Raw genomic sequence first — 22,425 nt, forward strand, 5'->3', positions numbered from 1 at the left:
AGCTTTTGGGCCTCTTTGATTACTGGAAAAGCTTCTAAAATATCCGCAACATTATATAGAATTATCTATATGAAACTGCCAAGCATGGATATAAATTTAAGTGGTTAACTGATATAGAAGATACACTAAACAAATTGGGTATGGGCAATTATTGGTTAAATCAAAATATTATAAACAAGAACGCATTCGTTCGTATTGTGTCTCAAAGGTTAAAAGATTAATACATACAGTTATGGAATGATAATTTAAATAGCTATCCAAAATATATTACCTATAGAATATTCAAATCAACACATTCATGCGAAAATTATCTTTTTCACTTACTGGAGAAACTATGGGCAGTCTACATTCGATTCTGGACTAGTAATCATTATTTACCAATTGAAACTGGCCGATGGCAAAACATTGAAAGACAAGACAGAATTTGTCCTCTTTGTCAAATTTCTTTAGGTGACGAATATAATTATTTATTTCAGTGTCCTTATTTTACAAATGAAAGATCAACATATCTAAACAAATACTACTACAACAGACTTAACACTTTCAAATTTTATCAGCTATTTAATTCTAGAAAGTTATCAACCACAAAGAAGTTATGTATGTTCCTCAATGCTATTGACACTGTTTTTGAAAACATATATATGTTATAATTATATCCAGTGTATTATTATATCATATGTATCACGTCTAGAGTACAGTGCTGTCTTTAAAATTATTCTTGTATAATAATTATACCCATTTATGTATTAGTGCTATTATTATACACCATAATTAATTATTATATAACTTAATTTGTTAATAGTACACCGGCCTCGGTGGCGTCTTGGTTAGGCCATCGGCCTACAGGCTGGTAGGTACTGGGTTCGGATCCCAGTCGAGGCATCGGATTTTTAATCCAGATACCGACTCCAAACTCTGAGTGAGTGCACCGCAAGTCTCAATGGGTAGGTGTAAACCACTTGCACCAACCAGTGATCCATAACTGATTCAACAAAGGCCATGGTTTGTGCTATCCTGCCTGTGGGAAGCGCAAATAAAAGATCCCTTGCTGCTAATCGGAAAGAGTAGCCCATGTAGTGGCGACAGCGGCTTTCCTCTCAAAATCTGTGTGGTCCTTAACCATATCTCTGACGCCATATAACCGTAAATAAAATGTGTTGAGTGCGTCGTTAAATAAAACATTTCTTTCTTTTTTTGTTAATAGTACACTGCAGCTGTCAGTATATATGTTTGTAAACCACCTCAAAGTATCACCGTTTGGTGATCTGAGAGAAATAAAGTTCTGTTCTGTTCTGTTCTGTTCTGTTTTGAACAGACAAAGCAACTCTTGGGCAGTGTGTTATACTCCTAGTATGACACAAGCACAATGAAAGAAGAAGGAAGGAAATGTTTTATTTAACGACACACTCAACACATTTTATTTACGGTTATATGGCGTCGGACATATGGTTACGGTCCACACAGATATTGAGAGAGGAAACCCGCTGTCGCCACTTCATGGGCTACTCTTTTCGATTAGCAGCAAGGGATCTTTTATATGCACCATCCCACAGACAGGATAGCACATACCACGGCCTTTGAAATACCAGTCGTGGTACACTGGCTGGAACGAGAAATCGCCCAATGGGCCCACCGACGGGGATCGATCCCAGACCGACCGTGCATCTAGCGAGCGCTGTACCACTGAGCAACGTCACGCCCCTCAAACCTGAATTCTCCCGACTCTTGACTTATCACAACAACGGTTTTTGATTCTCCATCCTGCACGTGGGATCAATGCAGATAAACACGGAAGACTATCTCTTTGAGAGGCATCGTTTCATCAATTAACACCAATCTTTATGACGTCTGTAGCTAAATGTGAAACAGCTCTCAAAATAAAGATCATCATATGAGATCAATGCATCACATACGGAAGATCATTACTCTCAAATGAGATGCACCATTTCATTAATAGGGGGTATCCGTAACTAAGCGCCCGGTCACTCACCCTTGTCAAGGTCGTATCCATAACGAGGCTATAGGGGCAGAGTCGAGAAGACGTCATTAACTAACCAACTACGATCTGCTTGCAGTTGATCAATGTCAGCGTCGATAGGTAAGTCATTTCATGTGCATTATATTTCATTTGCATTATATTTCATTTATTTATTTACCGACTTGATTGTTTATAAATGTAAAGCGCTCGCTTGATGCGCGGTCAGTTTAGGATCGATCCCCGTCGGTGGCCCCATTGGGCTATTTCTCGTTCCAGCCAGTGCTCCACAACTGGTGTGACATAGGCCGTGGTATATATTATCTTGTCTGTGGGATGGTGCATATAAAAGATCCCTTGCTGCTAATCGAAAAGAGTAGCCCATGAAGTGGCGACAGCGGGTTTCCTCTCTGTATTTCTGTGGTCCTCAACCATATGTCTCACGCCATATAACCGTAAATAAAAGGTGTTGAGCGCGTCGTTAAATAAAACATTTCCTTCCTTCCTTTTTTGTTTGTAAATATGCGATTTATATGCGTATATGTTCCCTGTAAACATCTGAATGATAGCGACGAATGTTGATTGGCAGTGTCACTGTGGTCATGTGGACGTGTCGCGAACAAACTTGTTGACTAAACTTAGTAAATAACTTCTCTGTGAATGCATTTTTCTTACATACCTGTTGGTGAGAACACTATAACAATTTCAAAACATACGACTGGCTGCTCCTTGGTGACGACCAGGTCACCAGTGCCATGCATCCAATGAAAACAAAACGGTGGAAATAGATTACACTGTGACGTATAGTTAACATAGCAATCATGTGTCTCTGACGCGTAAGTTAGCTACAAGTGCAACGGCTGTAAATAACTTTTAGTCTCGAAAAATATGTTAAAATTTGCTTAAAACCTGGTTTTTCAGGATATGTAAGAAATAAAATAATACATTCGTGTTCGTTAGATACCATTTATCTCACAACTCGTTTAACAACGTATCAAACTCGCTTTCGCTCGTTAGATACATTTTAAAACAACTCGTTGTGAGATAAATGGTATCAAACGGCCACTCATGTATTATTCTCTATTTATCACATTTATTCTTATGCAATGTAGAAAATGCATATTTGCTTGGGTAGATTTTTGGTAGCATGCTTTTTCGAAGATAAACCTTGGTTTGAGTTCACGTATTGGAAATCAGACAAACTTTAATGTACTATGTTGTGTACTAGTTTCAAAACAATCGGTTTTCTCCAAAGGCTGTGTCGAAATAGCCGCGATAGTTTAGGGTAGGCTATAGCCATATGGAGTTCACTATTATTTTGACACATATTACTATGGGGCAAAATAATATTTCTAAACCAAATGGATTGAAACCCGTTACTGTAGACACAAGTAGTACCTTTAACTAGTTTTAAAGCACTTAACCATTAACAGTTTCAATACGTTCACTAAACTAAATTTATCCTCGAAAAAAAAGCATGTTACGAAAATACGTGGACAAAGTATATATAAATTTTGATTCATACATATTTTTACATAATATTATGAGCTTATGGTTTATTTATCTACAAAATGTTACTATTGTTTAATGTAAACATTTTTAAATTTTAGGTGGAGAAATGGACAGTTCGAGAACTAAAGAAATGGCTGTGCTTTATAATCTATACACAGAACTGCTGGTTAAATTCCAATCTCTCAAATATCTCAAATATTGTTCCTGGAGTTTTATGTCATTGGTGTAACTGTATATACTTATGAGAAAACAAAAGGAACTAAATGCTTTCTGGATGAAACATTCCACCGATAGATATCGGCCATCAAACCTATTTGTCAAAAACAGCAGACATATGAACAGTTGTGAATAGTTTTCTTTAAATGCCATGAATGTGTTGTCAAAATATAAAAGTATGTTTATTCACTGTCATTGGTGTTACAATCGTATTTATGTAATGGTTAATAATTTTGTATATTATTATAGACATCGTATGTCTGCTACAACATGCACGTTTTCAGTTTTCTCAACTGTTTCTTTAGAGAGCATGAATTAATTATGCACTCATTTGTCATTGGCGTTACCTGTCATTGGTGTTACCAGGTACTGAGTAACACCAATGACCATTAGTAACACCAATGACAATGCGTTTTAATAAGATGCCGTTTTCCTCGCTATGCATATTTTTGAAGATGATTTAATAATTAAAGGGACTTGTGAAGCATCATAGTTGCATAATGGCACTTTGGGTAAAATAAATGTTTTGTTGGAATGTAAAGAGTATATCTTCAACGTCCCTAACTGCGTTATGCTTGGTTCGCTCAATTAACATTCAATTTGTTGTCGTCTGCTTGTCGTTCATTTGTGAGGTTTTTCTTCACAGTTAGTGAAGATTTCCATTAACAATAAAGTTCAGACAAGTAAGCATCTAAATACAAAACTTTATAAACCCCTAAAACCATTCAGTTTACTATAGTCCATCCCATCCTTCTACGAAAGTGTTTGTTGTTAATAATTTCAGTTTGGTTTGACGTTAAAAAACAAGTCAAAGTGTTTTTGAAATAAAAAATAAATACTATTTTTGTGTCCAATTTACAAAACAATCAAATAAGAATAAATTTAATAGTATGAAAATAAGGTGTTCCCTGTGGAACCGACAAAAAATCTTTTAAAATTACCGATATCGGGCCCACTTGACTCGTAGAAATTGACTTTAAATGGAGGAAGATGATTAACATTCGGTGCATGTCACATGACCTCATACGTGTCAGATCAACCATAGGTACTTGATGACAGGATAATAAACCAATTCCAAATGACACTAGTACATGATACGGTGGTTGCTGCATTGAGTTAGTCACTGTGATTAAAAGCCCAATGTACGATAAACATTCAGTACTCTTTTTTTTTTAACAGCACACTATGCTAAGCATTTTGATTCGCGTTTTATTCCCGGCCATGACGAAATGAGGATTTTACCCCGCCCATAATGCAAATTTTAAAACACGAAACTACATGAGAAAAATGTAAAAAAAAAAGTTAAAAAAAAACTTTTACAGCTTAATTTGTATCATAAGCGGGGAGCACACACACACACACCCCCTTCCTACGCCAGTGTTTCTTTTTAAAAACTGGAAAATGTCAAACCGCGCATGCGCGGAAATGTAGTTTTTTCCAAATGTTAAACGCAGATAGAAACTACTAGATCTAATCATTCCTGTTTAATAGGTTAACTTTATCACAAAGAAAAGTTAAAATCATACCGAAAATGTATTACCAAGTTGTAGTCAAATATCTGAAAATTACATTACTTATGTTTTCATTTCCAATAAAGGCTATTTAAATTTTATTTTTAAAACTATTGAAACTCGTGCATGAAAATAGCCTTTTAGTTAAAAGGAAAGAGTTAACTCTTTTGAATAATGACGCAGTTCGTATGATTTATTTCTTGAAAAGTGGCATAATTTGTTTGATTTGCTGTATAGTGTATGTACTGAAAACATTAGAATGACATCACGTATAAGGCGTTCTCGTTTTTTTGAAAACATTTAACGTAGAGTTTTGCAGCGCTTGCGTAAAAGCAAAAGTAGGATTACAACTTTTTACTCGTTATTGGGAATACAAGTATACAGTAATACAGATTTTGAGCCTTAATATAAACACGAAAATAACTACATAAATTAATGAATAAATCTTTAATTTAATAGTTAAACAAAATGAAAATTCTGTCTTAATTTAGTAGGGGAACACGGGGTGAAGCGAAACACGGGGAAAAGTGAAACAGCCCTCGCAAATCTATGTTAATGACGTCGTATGCCTGCAACTAACATCATCGCAAGGTCGTTTCATGACGCAATGTTTTTGATGGAAGCCATTTCTCACAAATGAGGTACGTAAATTTGTTTAGGCAAAATATTTTTTTGCGTGTTTAAAACAATAATTTTCAGAAATTAATCGTCTCCTAAAGCACTGTTATCTTGTTTAGTTGCAATGTTTTCCATGGTGTTAAATCTAAGGTCAATATATGTCATATGCATGACGATATTTCTTGCGTAGATCTATTAACACAGCAGCACGAGGAATTTAGAAAATAACACGTGGTCGGGGTAAAGTGGGTGGGGCAAAGTGGTACAGCGTTCCACTTTGCCCCGGTCATTCTATTTGACTTTTTAATTATTAACACGTAATTATTATTATTATTATTAATTATATTAATTAACGCTTTATTAATTATATTGATTAACACTCAGTTAAATGTCTTTTTTTACATAATTTTAACACCAATCTCCATAACATTAGGACTTTATGCATCCTATACAGAGTCTTTTTCTCTCTTGTTTTAGGCAATATGGTTCGCAATTACAAGCGAACAACTGACCAGCAGAAATGGTCGGAACAGGCTAACTTCATCTGATGCTGCAACTCCAATGGATGTTAACACTATATCAGCTCTATCTGCCGTGACAACACCAGTTTTATCTGATGCTGCAACCCCAATGGATGTTAACACTATATCAGCTCTATCTGCCGTGACAACACCAGTTTCATCTGATGCTGCAACTCCAATGGATGTTAACACTATATCAGCTCTATCTGCCGTGACAACACCAGTTTTATCTGATGCTGCAACTCCAATGGATGTTAACACTATATCAGCTCTATCTGACGCGACAACACCGGTTTCATCTGATGCTGCAACCCCAATGGATGTTAACACTATATCAGCTCTATCTGACGCGACAACACCGGTTTCATCTGATGCTGCAACCCCAATGGATGTTAACACTATATCAGCTCTATCTGCCGTGACAACACCGGTTTTATCTGATGCTGCAACCCCAGGTCCATCTAACACTGCAGCAACTCCATCAACATCACCTTCCAAGACGAATGATATCGAGTATGTGTCTCCCGCATACATCATGGGAGTCCCTCGTGTGGAGCAGACACAACCAAGGAGACAAGGTATCAGAAGAGGCAAAACGGTCATAATGACAAGCAGTCCTTATTAAAAAAAATTGGAATGTGATCTTAATAGGAAACGAATGAAACCATCCTCCAAAGTCCAGTTGTTTGTTTAAAAAAAAGCAGGTGGAAAGGGTCAAAGTAATGGTATGGGCAAAGGGAAAGGTAAAGGAAAGGCACAACAAAATTGCAAAGTTGGTGGGGAGTAACGAGGATGTTCCATGCATTTATTGTTCTGGCCTTTATTCCCAATCGAAAGGTGGCGAAGAGTGGATCATGTGTGATAAGTGTAACAAATGGGCACATGAAGAACGTGCAGGGCTAAATGACGTAGACGACAATTATACATGTGACCTCTGCAAGGAATAGAAAATGTTTGCAAAAATATAAAATTATATTTTTAACATCAAGAGAATTACATCGATATAAGTAACTGTTACTATAATCAAATTTGTGTGTGCGGATTGAACATGCATTATGGACTCGTAATTTCATACACCGAGTTGAATCAAATACTTTTTGTCAAAATATACACAAAATAAAATAGCATTCCACTATGCCCCGTAATAGGTTTCACTTTGCCCCAGGGCTCCGGGGTAAAGTTAAATTTTTATGAAGTTTATAATTCTATATATTTCAATAAAGATCGTTGTTAGCTGCATTACGTTTGTTTCGCATGTTAGTTTTAATCATAAATCATAGGATAAGAACTAAATGTTTCGATTGCCTCGCTTTTTCACAGCGTTTTATCCAACCAAACAATGTCGGTTCATTAGGTTCCCCTATATTTTTAAAACTGTCTGACCGGCCATATCTTGTCAATACAGAAACACACAATTATTCTAATAGACCTTTAAGGAAATATTAATTATATACTTTTGCTAACAAGTATTGGTAGTCTCAAGAATAATTTAGTGTTTCAAGGATATACAGTCTTGAATGTCATTGGTGTTACACATTGTCATTGGTGTTACGCAACAATATTTTAGCTGTCATTTCTCAATTTTATTTTTGAAATTTAAATTGTTTATTTGTGAAAGCATACCTTCTACCTTTATGACTTTGATTAAATTTATTTAAATAATTTATTTTAAACAATTAAAACTGCCACAGTGTATAATTTAAGTCACATATAGAATATCCGTGTGGAAATGTACAATTACACCCTTGGATAGTAATTCTAAAGTTATTCCACATATGTTATTAGGGATACCCAAATAACGCATCCATGTGCTCTTGATCACTATAAACCAATTGGATCACACTGCTTAACTATCCCACTGTCCGGTAACACCAATGGCATGAGCTTGTTAATAGAATAAAATGTGTCTGCATGTGCAGGCCGATTACAGTTCTGCGATGCCAGATATAATTGTATTGTTTCTTTGTTCATCTAGTTTCAAAAAAAAAAAAATAATACAAATTTATATCTTTTAAAGGTATATAGTCACAGATTTAAGAACCGTATTTCTCTAAAAATGGATAATAAATAAAAATTACATTAATATTTGGAAACCAAATCTAGCTATGCATCACCTTAATATAACTGAACCACAATGGAGTGAAATCCATGTCAACCCTGTTGACAATATTAGTTTTTGAATTGTAGACCATTGCCATAATTCAATTATTTTTACGAAATATCATTAATAAGTGGAGTATGCTGACTACGTAGATGGTTGAATAAAGTACATTTAGGGACAAATCAAAATTATATATTTTAGGTAATACTTTGTTAGACTATTTAATAGGTCTGTGGTCTGTAACAACATGCCTTTAATTGTTTTATCTTGAATTTGTATTTTGAAAAGTGACGCTTTCTGTAGAATGACCCACATGTATTTTTTCATACCAGACATTTAGATAAATATACAGAAATACGTAATCTGTTCATATTTACTGTTCTTGCAATGACTGTTTGACATTTTTATATGACGTTAAACCAAAGATGGCCGCCAATGTTTAAAGAAAAATAGCTAAAATATACTCATATCTGTTGAATTCAACACTTTTTCACCACTTTACGAGTCAAGATTACCTATAACATTCGTAGCAGTCACTATCTTTCAGTGAGCACAGATGTTTAGGTTTTTATTTGTCCATCCATCTATATACCGACGTGCAAAAAAAAGAGAGTGAAGTTCGTTTTATTTCACGACGCCACCAGAGCACATTGATTTTTTTTTTATCTTATCATCGGCTATTGGACGTCAAAGTTGAAACATGGTCATTCTGACAGTTTTTTAGAGGAAACCCGCTGTCGCCACATAGCAAGGGATCTTTTATTTGCGCTTCCCACAAGCAGGATAGCATAAACCATGGCCTTTGTTGAACCAGTTATGGATCACTGGTCGGTGCAAGTGGTTTACACCTACCCAATGAGCCTTGCGGAGCACTCACTCAGGGTTTGGAGTCGGTACCTGGATTAAAAATTCCATGCCTCGACTGGGATCCGAACCCAGTACCTACCAGCCTGTAAACCGATGGCCTAACCACGACGCCACCGAGACCAGTATAGCGACGTGCATGTACATTAATAATCGCATTTGTACTGGTATTCAATTAAGGTTCAAGCATGCTGTCCTGGGTACACACTGCAGACATCTGGGCTATCTTCGTTCCCATAGAGGTTAGTTTGTTTTGTTTAACAATACCACTAGAGCACACTGCTTTATTAATCATATGCTAGTGGATGTCAAACATTTTGTAATTTCGACATAGTTTCAGAGAAGAAACTCGCTACATTTTTTTCATTAGCAGAAAGGCTGGAACGAGAAATAGCCTTATGGGCCGACAGACGGGGGTCGATCTCAGACCAACCTCTCATCAAACAAGTGCTTTACCACTGGGCTACGACCTGTCCTTTCCTTGTCAGTAGTGTGCCAGAACGCCCCAAAAAACACTTTTAACACAATAAAGTTCACTCGTTTGTAACTGGTAGTGACACCCAACAGTGCACATTGATTAATTAATCAACTGCTATTGGGTGTCAAACATTTGATAATTGTAACAGACAGTCTCCGACAGGAAACCCACTACACTTTTCCATTAGTAGCAACGGATTTTGTATATGCATTTTTCGTCTTTGGTATACCAGATTGTGGGGTATTGGTTGGGACGGTGAAAAAAAAAGATCAAAGAATGCAGTGGCAGAATCCGTTTTTGGGGGGCCCCAGTGACATGAGCTGAAATGCCAACGGAACTTTGGGGGAGGTTTGGAGGTGGATCGTAAAAAAACTGAAAATTAAGATATAAAAGTATAACTATCTTTGGGGGGGGGGGGGGGGGGGGGGCCTAGATCTGCCTCTGGAATAGGTCCACCGATGGGTTTAATCCTTTGACCCACACACCTCAGGTTTAAGCACTCTACCAACTGTTATAGATCCTGCCGAACATGTAGCTGAACCATCACACCACAGAAGTCGTGCAACGACAGAATAACTTAATCCTGGAGACTGTCATACATATCACTTTATTAGACTATAACTGAAGAAAAAACACACACATTGATCAATTGTTCTATCACAGTGTCTTTTCTCCTTGTTTTGCCATTTAACTTTTCTTCCAATACGGTACAGCTGTACCTCATCAAGATGTAACCATTTCAGTACAGCTATCATTTTCTATTGCAGGAATGATCTTCTTCGAACAGTCACTGCTGGTCGAGTTTAAATTCTTGTCAAGATTCTCACAATCACTCTGACCACACAACCCTTCCTTTGACAAGGATGACTTCTCCACCTTCAGTGAATCCACTGTTATTTCTGTAACAGTTGAATCTTTTCCACCGATATTCGTTTGAGTCTCACTGAAATTAACAGTCTGTGAAATGTCAGCCTTTTTGTTCTGCACAGCATTCTCGGCCAAAGTCTTCAGCTCCTCAACCTGTGTAGATTTTTTGTCAGTTCCATTTCCTGAATCCTCAGCCTGTGTAGAATTATGGTCAGGACCATTTTCTGAATCCCCAACCTGTGTGGACAATGTGTTTTTTTCATTTGCTGAATCCCCAACCTGTGTAGACATTTTGTCGGGTCCATTTCCTGATTCCCCAATCTGTGTAGATAATTTCTCTTTTTCATTTCCTGAAACCCCAACTTTCGTGTGCATTTTATCTGTTTCGCTTCCTGAATCCTTAATCACTTCATGAAAATTATACTTCCTGAATTTGTAGAAATCTTTGACCACGCTCATACAACAGACACTACAGACGATTTCAACCAAGACGACAAGATCTGGATTGTTAAGGTGGACTCTATTCAGTGGGTTCATGTCAACAATCAACTGTCCCATCATCGGCATCACACACTGTCTACTGACTCCATTGTTGTTTCGAACCCTGAACACAATCCCGTACGTCTTCCCGTCTCCCACGGGCGTTGAGAAGTGCGGAGACAGAATCTGCTCGGCCAGTTTCTTAATATCTTCCAGGTACGCTTTGCACGTTCCCGCGACGGGCAACAAGCGCATGGCGAATCTCGTTTTCTGTTTTTTGCTCGACGACAAGTCGGAGAATATTTTGTGTGCGAGGTCGCAGGGGTCATCCAGGGTGGTGCTGATGAAGATGCAATTCTTGGCATTGGTGTAGCAGTTCTGGAATCGTCGCGGTCCCGTCTGGGAGTCCTGAATGACCTTGACCTCTTTATTCATGGCCTTCTCCATGTCATCATCGGAGCTTTCTTCGCTTCCGTCGTCTAAATCGGTGTTTTTTGGCTCAGTCTGAAATATATATATATAATTTTAGCCATTGTTCCATGGTTTGTTCAGGTGTGATGTCACAAGATTTGATCTTTCATTCAGGGAATGAAAGAAAGAAATGTTTTATTTAACAATGCACTCAGCACATTTTATTTACAGTTATATGGCGTCAGACATATGGTTACAGACCACACAGATATTGAGAGAGGAAACCCGCTGTCGCCACTTCATAGGCTACTCTTTTTGATTAGCAGCAAGGGATCTTTTATATGCATCATCCCACAGACTGGGTGGTACATACCACGGCCTTTGATATACCAGTCGTGGTGCACTGGCTGAAACGAGAAATAGCCCAATGGGCCCACCGACGGGGATCGATCCCACACCGAACACGCATCGAGCGAGTGCTGTACCACTGGGCTACGTTCCGCGCCCCCCCCCCCCCCCCCCTTTCATTCACGGCTTCTAGAATTGTTATAAAATCCACTAGCCATGGGATCAGTGATTTCAAAAAAAAAAAAGACTAACCATATTAAAAATTCACTAGCCCTACTTCAAGTAAATAGAGTTTTACTACCAGGAATAATTCGATATGTCATCTAAAGGAGATAGAGCTTAAAAACCCTTAGATTTGAGGAGAGGAAGGGGCAGGATATTCACATTTAGTAAACAGAATTAAATGCAACATTGGACGAAAACAAATTCACTAGCCAACGGGCATGACAATGATAGTTATTTACTAGCCCAACACTGAATATCACTAGCCATGGGAGTGGGGCTACGATAATCAACAAGCCCTGTTTCATTAAAACATGTAATGCTGAAATGTTATTTTCTAAGACTTTGTAACTCTGTTTCATCTTTTGATAAATTATGTATAATCATCTAGTGTTGGGAATCGGGTGGAATTTTATAATCGATCACTGGTTACAATCAGTTTACACCAACCGATCAACTTTGGATTACACAATTGGTTAGAATTATATGAACATAAGAAGGATTAGAATTATAAACACAATTCACCTATTATCATGTTCACCAAGTTAGACTTTATAAATCTCAAATTTTACATTTAATATCTTTTTTCTTTATATATAAAAAAAAAAAAAAAAAAACCCAACATATATACATTTATTATCTACCAGTGTTCGAGATTAATGGTATCCCGATATCCCGGGGATACCAGAATTTACTTTTGGATACCAAACTTCAAGAACCCAGTATCCCACCGGGATACCATATAATGTTGGGTTTTTTTTTTTAATCCTGCGTTTTTATTTTTCGATGAAACAATGAAAGTCGTCATTTACTGGTGAAGTTAAGTAACAATATTTTCGAGCTCGTACCCAGTCTAATGCTATGCCGGAACAATATCTCCCCCAACTCGTACCCAGTTTAATGCTACACTGGAGCAATAGCGAGAAAAATATACGCCCCCCCCCCCCCCTCCTCCTTCATCATTGTAAATAGGGATTTTTTGATGCGGCTTACATATGGAATGAATGAGGGGGAGGGGGGGGACCGGGCGAATATTTTGCCGGGATACTAAATTCTCAGGTGGGATACCAGATTTTGAAATGTTAGTATCCAACTGGGATACTGCCCAAAAGTTTTAATCTTGAACACTGTCTACATAGTTCGATATTCAGGAAGTACATTTTTTGTATAACCAGTATTACACACGTGTCATAATGATTTCACGTGCACAACGAATGACATAATTTTGTGAAGCGATGTCATAACTTAATGTGGCTTCCCCAGTCTTAGATCTGTGTAAACACTTACCAAAATGATGTCATTTCAGAAAATGATGTCTTTTAGTCATATCCTAGTTACATTTGAAATCTTTTGACCATTTGAAACGTTTTGACATGGTCCTAGCTATAGTTATTCATAAAAATAATATTTTGGATAATATGGTATGTGCTGTCAGTCTATGGGAATGTGGATATAAAAAACTTTAAGTCATAAAAATATCAACTTTACATAACAAATCCATAGGCAGACAAAAAATAGCTCATCATAACATGGCTGTTCAAATAGTTTGTTTTGTTTGATAACACAAGAGAAACCTGCTACGTTTTCCCCATTAGTAGCAAGGGATCTTTTATATGTATGTGGGCAGGATAGCACACACCACAGCCTTTGATATACCAGTTGTGGTGCACTGGCTGGAACGAGAAATAGCACAAAGGGTCCACAGATGAAAATCAATATTGGACCAAACGTATATTAGGCAAGCCTTTAACCTATGAACTATGTGCCCTCTGCTTTTGATATATCAATCTCGGACATGTGGAGTGGAAGGAAATGTTTTATTTAACGACGCACTCAACACATTTTATTTACAGTTATATGGTGTCGGACCACACATATATTGAGAGAGGAAACCCACTGTAGCCCCTTCATGAGCTACTCTTTTCGATTAGCAACAAGGGATCTTCTATATGCACCATCCCATAGACAGGATAGCACATACCACAGCCTTTGATGTAGCAGTCGTGGTGCACTGGCTGGAGCGAGAAATAGCGCAATGGGCCCACCGACGGGGGATCGATCCCAAACCAACCGCGCATCAAGCGAGCGCTTTACCACTTGGCTACGCTTCGCCCCGACATGTGGGAGTGATGACTCAAACAAACCTGTTCTTGTTCGGCTCCGTACACGATATCGGCATATTCATTGAGGACATTGTACATCTCGCGGACCGCCTGCTTCTCATCTCGGTTACATGTGACAAGGAAACCGCGCATACCGGCCTCCAGTTTGTTCAGCTTCTGTCGCTTCTGCTGCGACGACTTCAAGTAATAAGACTTTTTTCGCTTCTTGTTTTGCTTATCCATCCTGTAAAATATAAATATATGTATTATATATATAGTATAAAGTTTGTTTTGTTTAACGACACCACTAGAGCACATTGATTTTTTATCTTATCATCGGCTATTGGACGTCAAACATATGGTCATTCTGACACTGGTTTTTGTTAGGAAACCTGCTGTCGCCACATAGGCTACTTTTATGACAGGCAGCAAGGTATCTTTTATTTGCGCTTACCACAGGCAGGATAGCACAAACCATGGCCTTTGCTGAACCAGTAATGGATCACTGGTCGGTGCAAGTGGTGTACACCTACTCTTTGAGCCTTGCTGAGCACTCACTCAGGGTTTGAAGTCAGTATCTGGATTAAAAATCCCATGCCTTGACTGGGATTCAAACCCAGTACCTACCAGCCTGTAGACCTAACCACGACGCCACATCAGACTTTTAGCCAAATATAAATATTAAATAATTTTGGGGGTTTTTTTCTTCTCTTGCTTTCCTTTCTCTTTATTAATCTTGTAAAAACAGCAAGGCTTCTGGAATTTTCTAAATATCCACTAGCCATATTTAAAAATCTATAATGTGGCCAAAATGATGTGTGATCACTTCAATAATAATTAACATGAAAATTTTAATATTTGTGTTAGTATTATAATATAATATATATTTGTTTTGAGATTTTGAGATAAAAAAAACAACAACATGCATTTAATGACACCCGGGGCGGGACGTAGCCCAGTGGTAAAGCACTTGCTTGATGCGCGGTCGGTTTAGGGTCAATCCCTGTCAGTAGGCCTGTTGAGCTATTTCTCGCTCCAGCCAGTGCACCAAGACTGGTACATCAAAGGCCGTGGTATGTGCTATCCTGTCTATGGGATGGTGCATATAAAAGATCCCTTGCTGCTAATCGAAAAGAGTAGCCCATGAAGTGGTGACAGCAGGTTTCCTCCCTCAATATCTGCATAGTCCATTACCATATGTCTGACGCCATATAACCGTAAATAAAATGTGTTGAGTATGTCGTTAAATAAACCAGTTCATTTCATTAATGACACCAAACTATGTTTTGACAAAAACTGGATGGAAAGCAAAGACTGCTTTTAAACTTGATTATCAGAAAACATATTGTGTGTTTTAGCAGTCAGGGTTTAACTTTAAGCTAATGTTCGCCCATTCAGCAAATACGAATTAAAATGAAATTTGGTGAATACCATCAACGTCCCAAACTGCATTCGGTTAACGGGGAAAACATGAATATTATACTTATAAAAAGTATATTCTATATTTTTCAGTTACGGTACATGAAATAAAATATATTCAAATTGGTTAACGATAAAAAATCAACAACATGGACGTAACACTAATCAATTCAAGTAAACAAAAGTACAACACCATTCAGTCTTAAACAAGAAAGTATGCTGTTTCCAACTGCATTTTTAAAGCCACTACATGGAAAAATATATGTTCCTGAAATAAGCAGTAGACTAACACTTTGATCATTAATGTACATGAAAAATTCAGTTTGTCAAGAGCAGTCAATTATCCCCCATGATCGCTAACAACACTTGATGTCAATACAGACGGGCATTACGTTCATACCAGTGAATAGTTTGTAAAATATAAATATTCCAATGAATTGATTTTTAATTAAAACAATTTCACGGCTAGCTCTGGGTGATCAGAACATTTTGCCAAATCATCTTACAAATGCAAAATCTATAGCTATTTTCCAACAAATTATTAATGATTACACAATTTTTTTCACCAAGTCAAAATAAAATTTGCCAGTTGTTCTTAAAATTCGCACTGAATTTATACCCTAAATATTATTTACAGTTGTTCTGAATGGACTATATATCTACTAGATTCACTACAGTTGGGGCCAACATGATTTGACCTTGTTGATCTGGCACATGTGAGGTGATGTGATGTTAATTCATCTTCCTCCATTTGAAATCAATTTCTACTAATCAAGTGGACCCAACATCAGTAATTCTAAGGATTCTGAAAGTTTAAGGAATAATTTAAAAATTACCAAGTGATATTAATGGTTTTAGGTGTTTGTAAAGTTTTGTATTTAGATAATTACCTATCTTAACTTAATGAAAATGTTCTCAAAGTATGAAGAAAAACTTCTCAAATGAACAAGCAGACAACAAATTGGATGTTAATTGCGCAAACCATGCACAAGAAATCAAACAGAACGGAGTTGGAAGCATATTGCAGCTACTGAGCTAGGGACGCTGACAATATATTTTATTATCAAATTGTCAAAACGATAAGTAAAAAATAGTGTGCTACTTTTGATCTACTGGATTATCATAGACTTTAGATTCTCCACTTATTTATTTTTACTTCAAGTGTAAATTGTCATTCCTGCCTACATCTGCGAATCTATGTGCTCATTCATGTACATGTTTCATTCAGACGACCTCAGAAGAGGGCATGAGTTCGACCCGTACTCCCCTTTCAATGGTTAGGGTAGTTTTAGGTGTAGGGTTAAGGTTAGTCTTTAGAGCCTTTGATATAGAGGTATACGGATCAAACTCTTTCCCAGAAGAGTTTGTATTCAGCAGGGGTCACCCGAAATATGCCAAAAACACGGTTTTTGGTATATTTACACTCAAAAAAAGTTTTCCCAAAGAAAAAACGTCACTAAAGCAATACCTATTGTTCGAAACACACTTGTTAATTGTGATTGGAGCTTCATAAACTCTAAAATCTGTTCTGTCCTGCTTTTGTGAGGTTTTTTGATTGGGAAATGGGATTTTTTATTGTAAATATTGTAAAGCGGATTTTTTGTATATTTACGTCACTAAAGCAATGGGCCTACCTATTAATTATTTCGTATAGTACAATCCCAAAAGCTGCTCATCCAATACCGTTAACGTTTACTAAAAAGTGTGGTGTCTTGGGTGTATTTTTGGGGTATCTTGGGGGTAAATAGTCGGATCCTAAAATCTGTCCTGTTCCGCATTTTACAAACAAGGCGAAAACGGCCGTATGCATATGTTTAGGTCTGACAACAATATTTGTGCTTCATGTAAATTGTTAGTTCACCAAGGTAAACATCTACGGTCCGTTTTTTAACATTTTGACATTTATTGGACCCGATGTTTACAACTTTAATAGCAAAAACAAGCGTGCGTTTTCCGCCCAGATTTCAGGCGGAATCGATACCACCATGGAATTAATTATTTCGTGGCGAAATATGAGATGTACTAACAAATATAAACACTTACTGTATAAAGAAAACCTCCCGACTTACGTTTTACGTATAAATAGATAGTTTGTCCAAATAGTAATCCTGCATTAATCCAATTGTCAGTTATGAACAAAATCTCGAATATTCCCGCCGGCCATTATGCGCATATTTAAAATGTGATTGAAAACTGTTGGCGGAATCAAATTATTTTTATTATTCGTCTCTGGTTCACGAGTTTCTTCCACGATACTTAAAGGGACATTCCTGAGTTTGCTGCAACTTTTAATATGTTATCGACTAACAGAGTCTTTTTAACGATTGTAATTACATATCAAATATATTTTTCTGCATAAAATATTAGTTGCTGTATATTAAACGTGTTTCTGATCATTCTACTATTTGTACTAGGTTAAATTTCATTTTATTTCCTAAAATATGATTTTTTCGTATGTACGAAATTATTTAAGACAGAATCCAGTTTGGGCTTCTTACAAATATTAAGACGACCAGAAACACATTGAATATACAGACACTGATATTCTAAACAAGAAAATATGTTTAATATGTAAGTTTAATCGTACAAATATTTTACAATGCAGCAAACTCAGGAATGTCCCTTTAATGGAATATCACGTTTAATAATAATAATGATAATAATAATAATAAATAAACTAATTACTGAATAATTTTTTTTTTTAAATCAGTTAATAAATAATAAATTAATTAATAATAACAACAAAATAATATAATAAATAATTAATTAATACTTAATAAATAATAATATAATAGTAAATTACTGAATAATGTTAGTAATTATAATAACTAACATAATAAATAAATTATTGATTTAATAATAATAAATAAATTAATTTAATTAACTAAATGAAAACGTGTTTTTTTCATTTATAAATGTTTCCATTATATATACACACACACACACACACAAGACAGAGGGGGGTTGGGGGAGACAGACATAGAGAGATGAAATGGGGTAGCAAGAGATCACACATTTGCTTGTTTCTTGTTGTTTTCTTGTTAATGTGCATTATTCGTAATTTAGTGTGCTTACCCATGTTTAACACACATTGGTATGAGGCAGTTGTCTCAAGCAGCAGTTGTCACCAAGTCCCACTTATGAATTAATTACATTCAACAACACAGTTAATATTCAAATGGTTACGTAGGAATCAAAATACACATCGGTTTAGCCAATGTGCAGACAGGCACAAGGCAGCTATCACAAGCAGTCACAGTTATACATTAATTATTACAATAAATGTTCATCTGGTTACTAGGCAATCCTCAACAACACAGTTCATGTTAAATTAGTCAAGTAGGAATAAATTATCATGAACAGCAGTTGTCATCAACAGTATGAATGAAACATCAGTGCAATACAACTGTGTTGTTGAGGATAACCTCGCAACCACATGACAATGTTTTGTAATTAATACATAAGTGTGACTTGATGACAATTGCTGCTTGTGATAACTGCCTTGTACCTGTCTGCACATTGCCTAAACCGATGTGTACTTTGATTCCTACTTAACCGTTTGAACATTAACTGTGTTGTTGACGATTGCCTCACAACCACATGAACATGTTTTGTAATTACAATGCTCTGCAGATTTGTTATGTAACTACATATGACTTATAGTACAATTTTTGAAAGTAGTTAAATGAATGTTTCAAGGAATAAATTAGATGGAGCTGACAATCATTATAACATTTTAGATTTACATGTATAAAATATTTTCAACGGCCAGTTTAACTTTCAAATTGTGTTTCCCCATTTCTTTGTGTGTCTATTAACCTTTCCCCAGAACTTGCTATAAAAGATTAATATAAATATTATGAAAGATTAATGAAACTATTATAATCAATGATTTTTTAGGTTGTGGGGTTGGGCGCTGTGCATGTTAATTACAAGAAATTTATATTAATTTTTTTTTTTTTTAATTAAATAAAAACCCTAAAATAACTAATAACCAGTAATTATAGCTAAAAAAAGAAAAAAAAAAAAAAAGTAAAAATTAATAAATACTTAAATAAAACCTTTAAAATAACTAATGACCTGCAATGATAATTAAACTAAGATTTTTTTTAAAGAAAAAAAAGAAGAGAAAAACCTTTGAAACACATGTAAGCAGTGGCCTGTAATAATAATATTTTTAAAAAATACTAATAATTTTAAAAAAAGTAAATAAATGAAGGCCTTAAAATAAGTAATGACCTGTACTGACAATCATTTTTTTTTTTAATAATAATAAAAAATAATAATACTCCCCAAAACTTGAATGTGATATTATTATTAATAATGCATATAATGCAACCCACACAAAGCACATATATAGAAACAAAAATAACAAAATAAATAATCAATTCCATTCAGTTCAACAATATTTCTTTTTATTGCTTGATACAAATAATTCTCGTTCCACAATATTTTCATTCCGCATTTTCGATGTGCCAGTATAAAAATAGCAGCCATGGTCATCTTCAAACATCTAATCCTGGAAAGGTTACCAAAGGTATTGTACTTAATATTTTTGTCTGAAATTTATTAAAATATGATGTACGTGTTGAGGCTCTTAAATAAAGCACATATGCCCGATTTTATTAAATCGTGATTGCAAATGGAAAATTCGATCCAATGGATAAACATTACGGCACAGCAATAAATATCACAATAATAAATATAGTGCCGGAGACGTGTATCTTGATGAATTAGTAAATTGTAAATCATATAATATTGATAAACTGTCAATAAAGTATATAAAAAAACCTTATTGGATACAATTTTGGCAGAATTATGGTTTTTGTGAGGTTTTTTGATTGCGAAAAGGTTTTTTGATTGTAAATATTTCGGGTGACCGTTCAGCAGCACTGTCAGTGTCATTAATCTGAGTATCTCAGTCTTTTCCGTTACATATTATTCCATACACTTTGGTCGATTTCATTTCTAACATTTACATCTTTTCAAGTTTCAGTCTTTAACTTGGTAAAGCTGCTGCAAATTGAGTTTTATCGGACACAAGCCAGCAAATCAGAAAACATTACAATTGTTTGCTGTGGCCAATTTTATCAAAGATCGAATTAGCAATAATATTATGTTTGTGTTGAATTATACCTTCTATAATTATATAGTGAAATATTCAGTTTTTATAGTCATGATCATCATTATGATGTCAAGCGTGTTGTCAATTTAGCTCACACGTGCTCCAACCAAAGCCGCAAAGGTGTGACGGTGGAAATAACCAATACAACCGTATCACTGGCTTTAAAACTGTAAAGAAAAAATATGCAAAACACGAATAACTTTCTCTTTTTTTTCAATAATATCCTCCAAATGGTTTAAACTAAACATATATCTCACACTTGGTTCAAACGAAATCAACTTCGTGTTCAGTCAATCGTGATTAACAAAATTGCGACCGGATGGATTTTAAACCGGAAGTTGGTTGATCGTCTGCTTTCGTTGTAACTTCTTCCAATGGTTCGTAGGGCATCCACATGCATAAAATAAAAAGTACATGAGAAAAACAGAAACCTTGGGAAAACCACAATGTTCTTTTAGATGGACTTGGAATCAGTTAGTTAAATTGGTCTCTTCGTTGACTTGCCTTGACGTGATTATCCTTTGTGAAATGTCTACCCACAATCGCTGTCTGGGACTTCCGTGGAGATCAAAAAAAAATGTAATAATTGCATTACATATATAATTATGATTATCTATTGTGTAGACGTTTTACAAGTCATGGGTGTTACATACATACATACACACACATACGTGTGTGTGTGTGTGCGTATATGTATGAACACACATACAGAGAGCGAGAAAGAGTATACATGTGCGTGTATGTATGTGTGTAATAGTTATCAAAGAATGGGTCGGGGTGGGGGAATTGTTTATTTAGTAAAGCAGTATACTTTTGTTGTTTTTCAATGATTATTTGATTTGGGCAGCTTGAACAGAGATTTAATATACCGTATTTATACAGATAAAGTTAAAGTTTGTTTAACGACATAGTTCAAAAACACATTGATTAATTAATCATCAGTTAGTGGACGTCTTGAGGGTTAACCCGCTACATTTTTCTATTAGCAGCAAGGGACACTTTGTGTACACTTTTTCAGACAGGACAACACATACCACGACTTTTGATATACCAGCTAGTCATGTGGCACTGATTGGAAGGTGTTGAAAAAAATAATAATTAAAGAATGGGTCCACCGAGGTTCGACCCTCCGAACCAAAAACCGAAAGCGAGCACTCAGTCGACTGAGCTAGTAAATATTCTAGTAAATATACACATTGAATTCATTTTAGGCCGCCCGCTCGAAATTATGCGACCAAAATCCTATCAATGAGTACACTATTTTATTTTCATACACTTTTGGATGCACTTCTAAATTAGTAATTATTCTCATTCCCATTTTAAAATAAAATTCTAAATGGTCTCCTTAACTTTCCGTCCCGGGTAAAGTCCCTGGCTATCAAGCGACAGGACCCGGGATGGACATGCCTGAAACCTTAGTGGTATAGGGGCATGTTAAAAAGTTTCAAGTCAAGACACCTTGAAATTAATTAAGGATCACCAGAGTTGTATTGCATCTAAAAAGCTCCTAGAAATAATTGTCCGTGCCGACGTGATTTAAACATAATGAAAGTTTTTACATATTCGGGATCTACTTGATATTTACCAAAATCAGGGCCGGATTTAGACATCGGGTGAGGGTGGGGAAGCAGGGCAGGGACCCGGGGAACTTCAGG

At 36.0% G+C, this 22,425-nt stretch overlaps 1 protein-coding gene across 1 annotated transcript; it reads right to left on the reverse strand.

The window, feature by feature from the left end:
• Nucleotides 1-10,384: 10,384 nt before the first annotated feature.
• Nucleotides 10,385-21,129, reverse strand: LOC121390063 (THUMP domain-containing protein 1-like). Its single transcript, XM_041521771.1, has 3 exons — nucleotides 21,028-21,129; nucleotides 14,269-14,470; nucleotides 10,385-11,647 (listed from the first exon to the last, which is right to left on the reverse strand). The coding sequence occupies exons 2-3, from the start codon at nucleotides 14,467-14,469 to the stop codon at nucleotides 10,520-10,522; spliced, it is 1,329 nt and encodes a 442-aa protein (XP_041377705.1). The 5' UTR covers nucleotide 14,470; nucleotides 21,028-21,129; the 3' UTR covers nucleotides 10,385-10,519.
• Nucleotides 21,130-22,425: the final 1,296 nt, after the last annotated feature.

This window comes from Gigantopelta aegis, chromosome 15, assembly GCF_016097555.1.
Source record: "Gigantopelta aegis isolate Gae_Host chromosome 15, Gae_host_genome, whole genome shotgun sequence".
Lineage (NCBI taxonomy): Eukaryota > Metazoa > Mollusca > Gastropoda > Neomphalida > Peltospiridae > Gigantopelta > Gigantopelta aegis.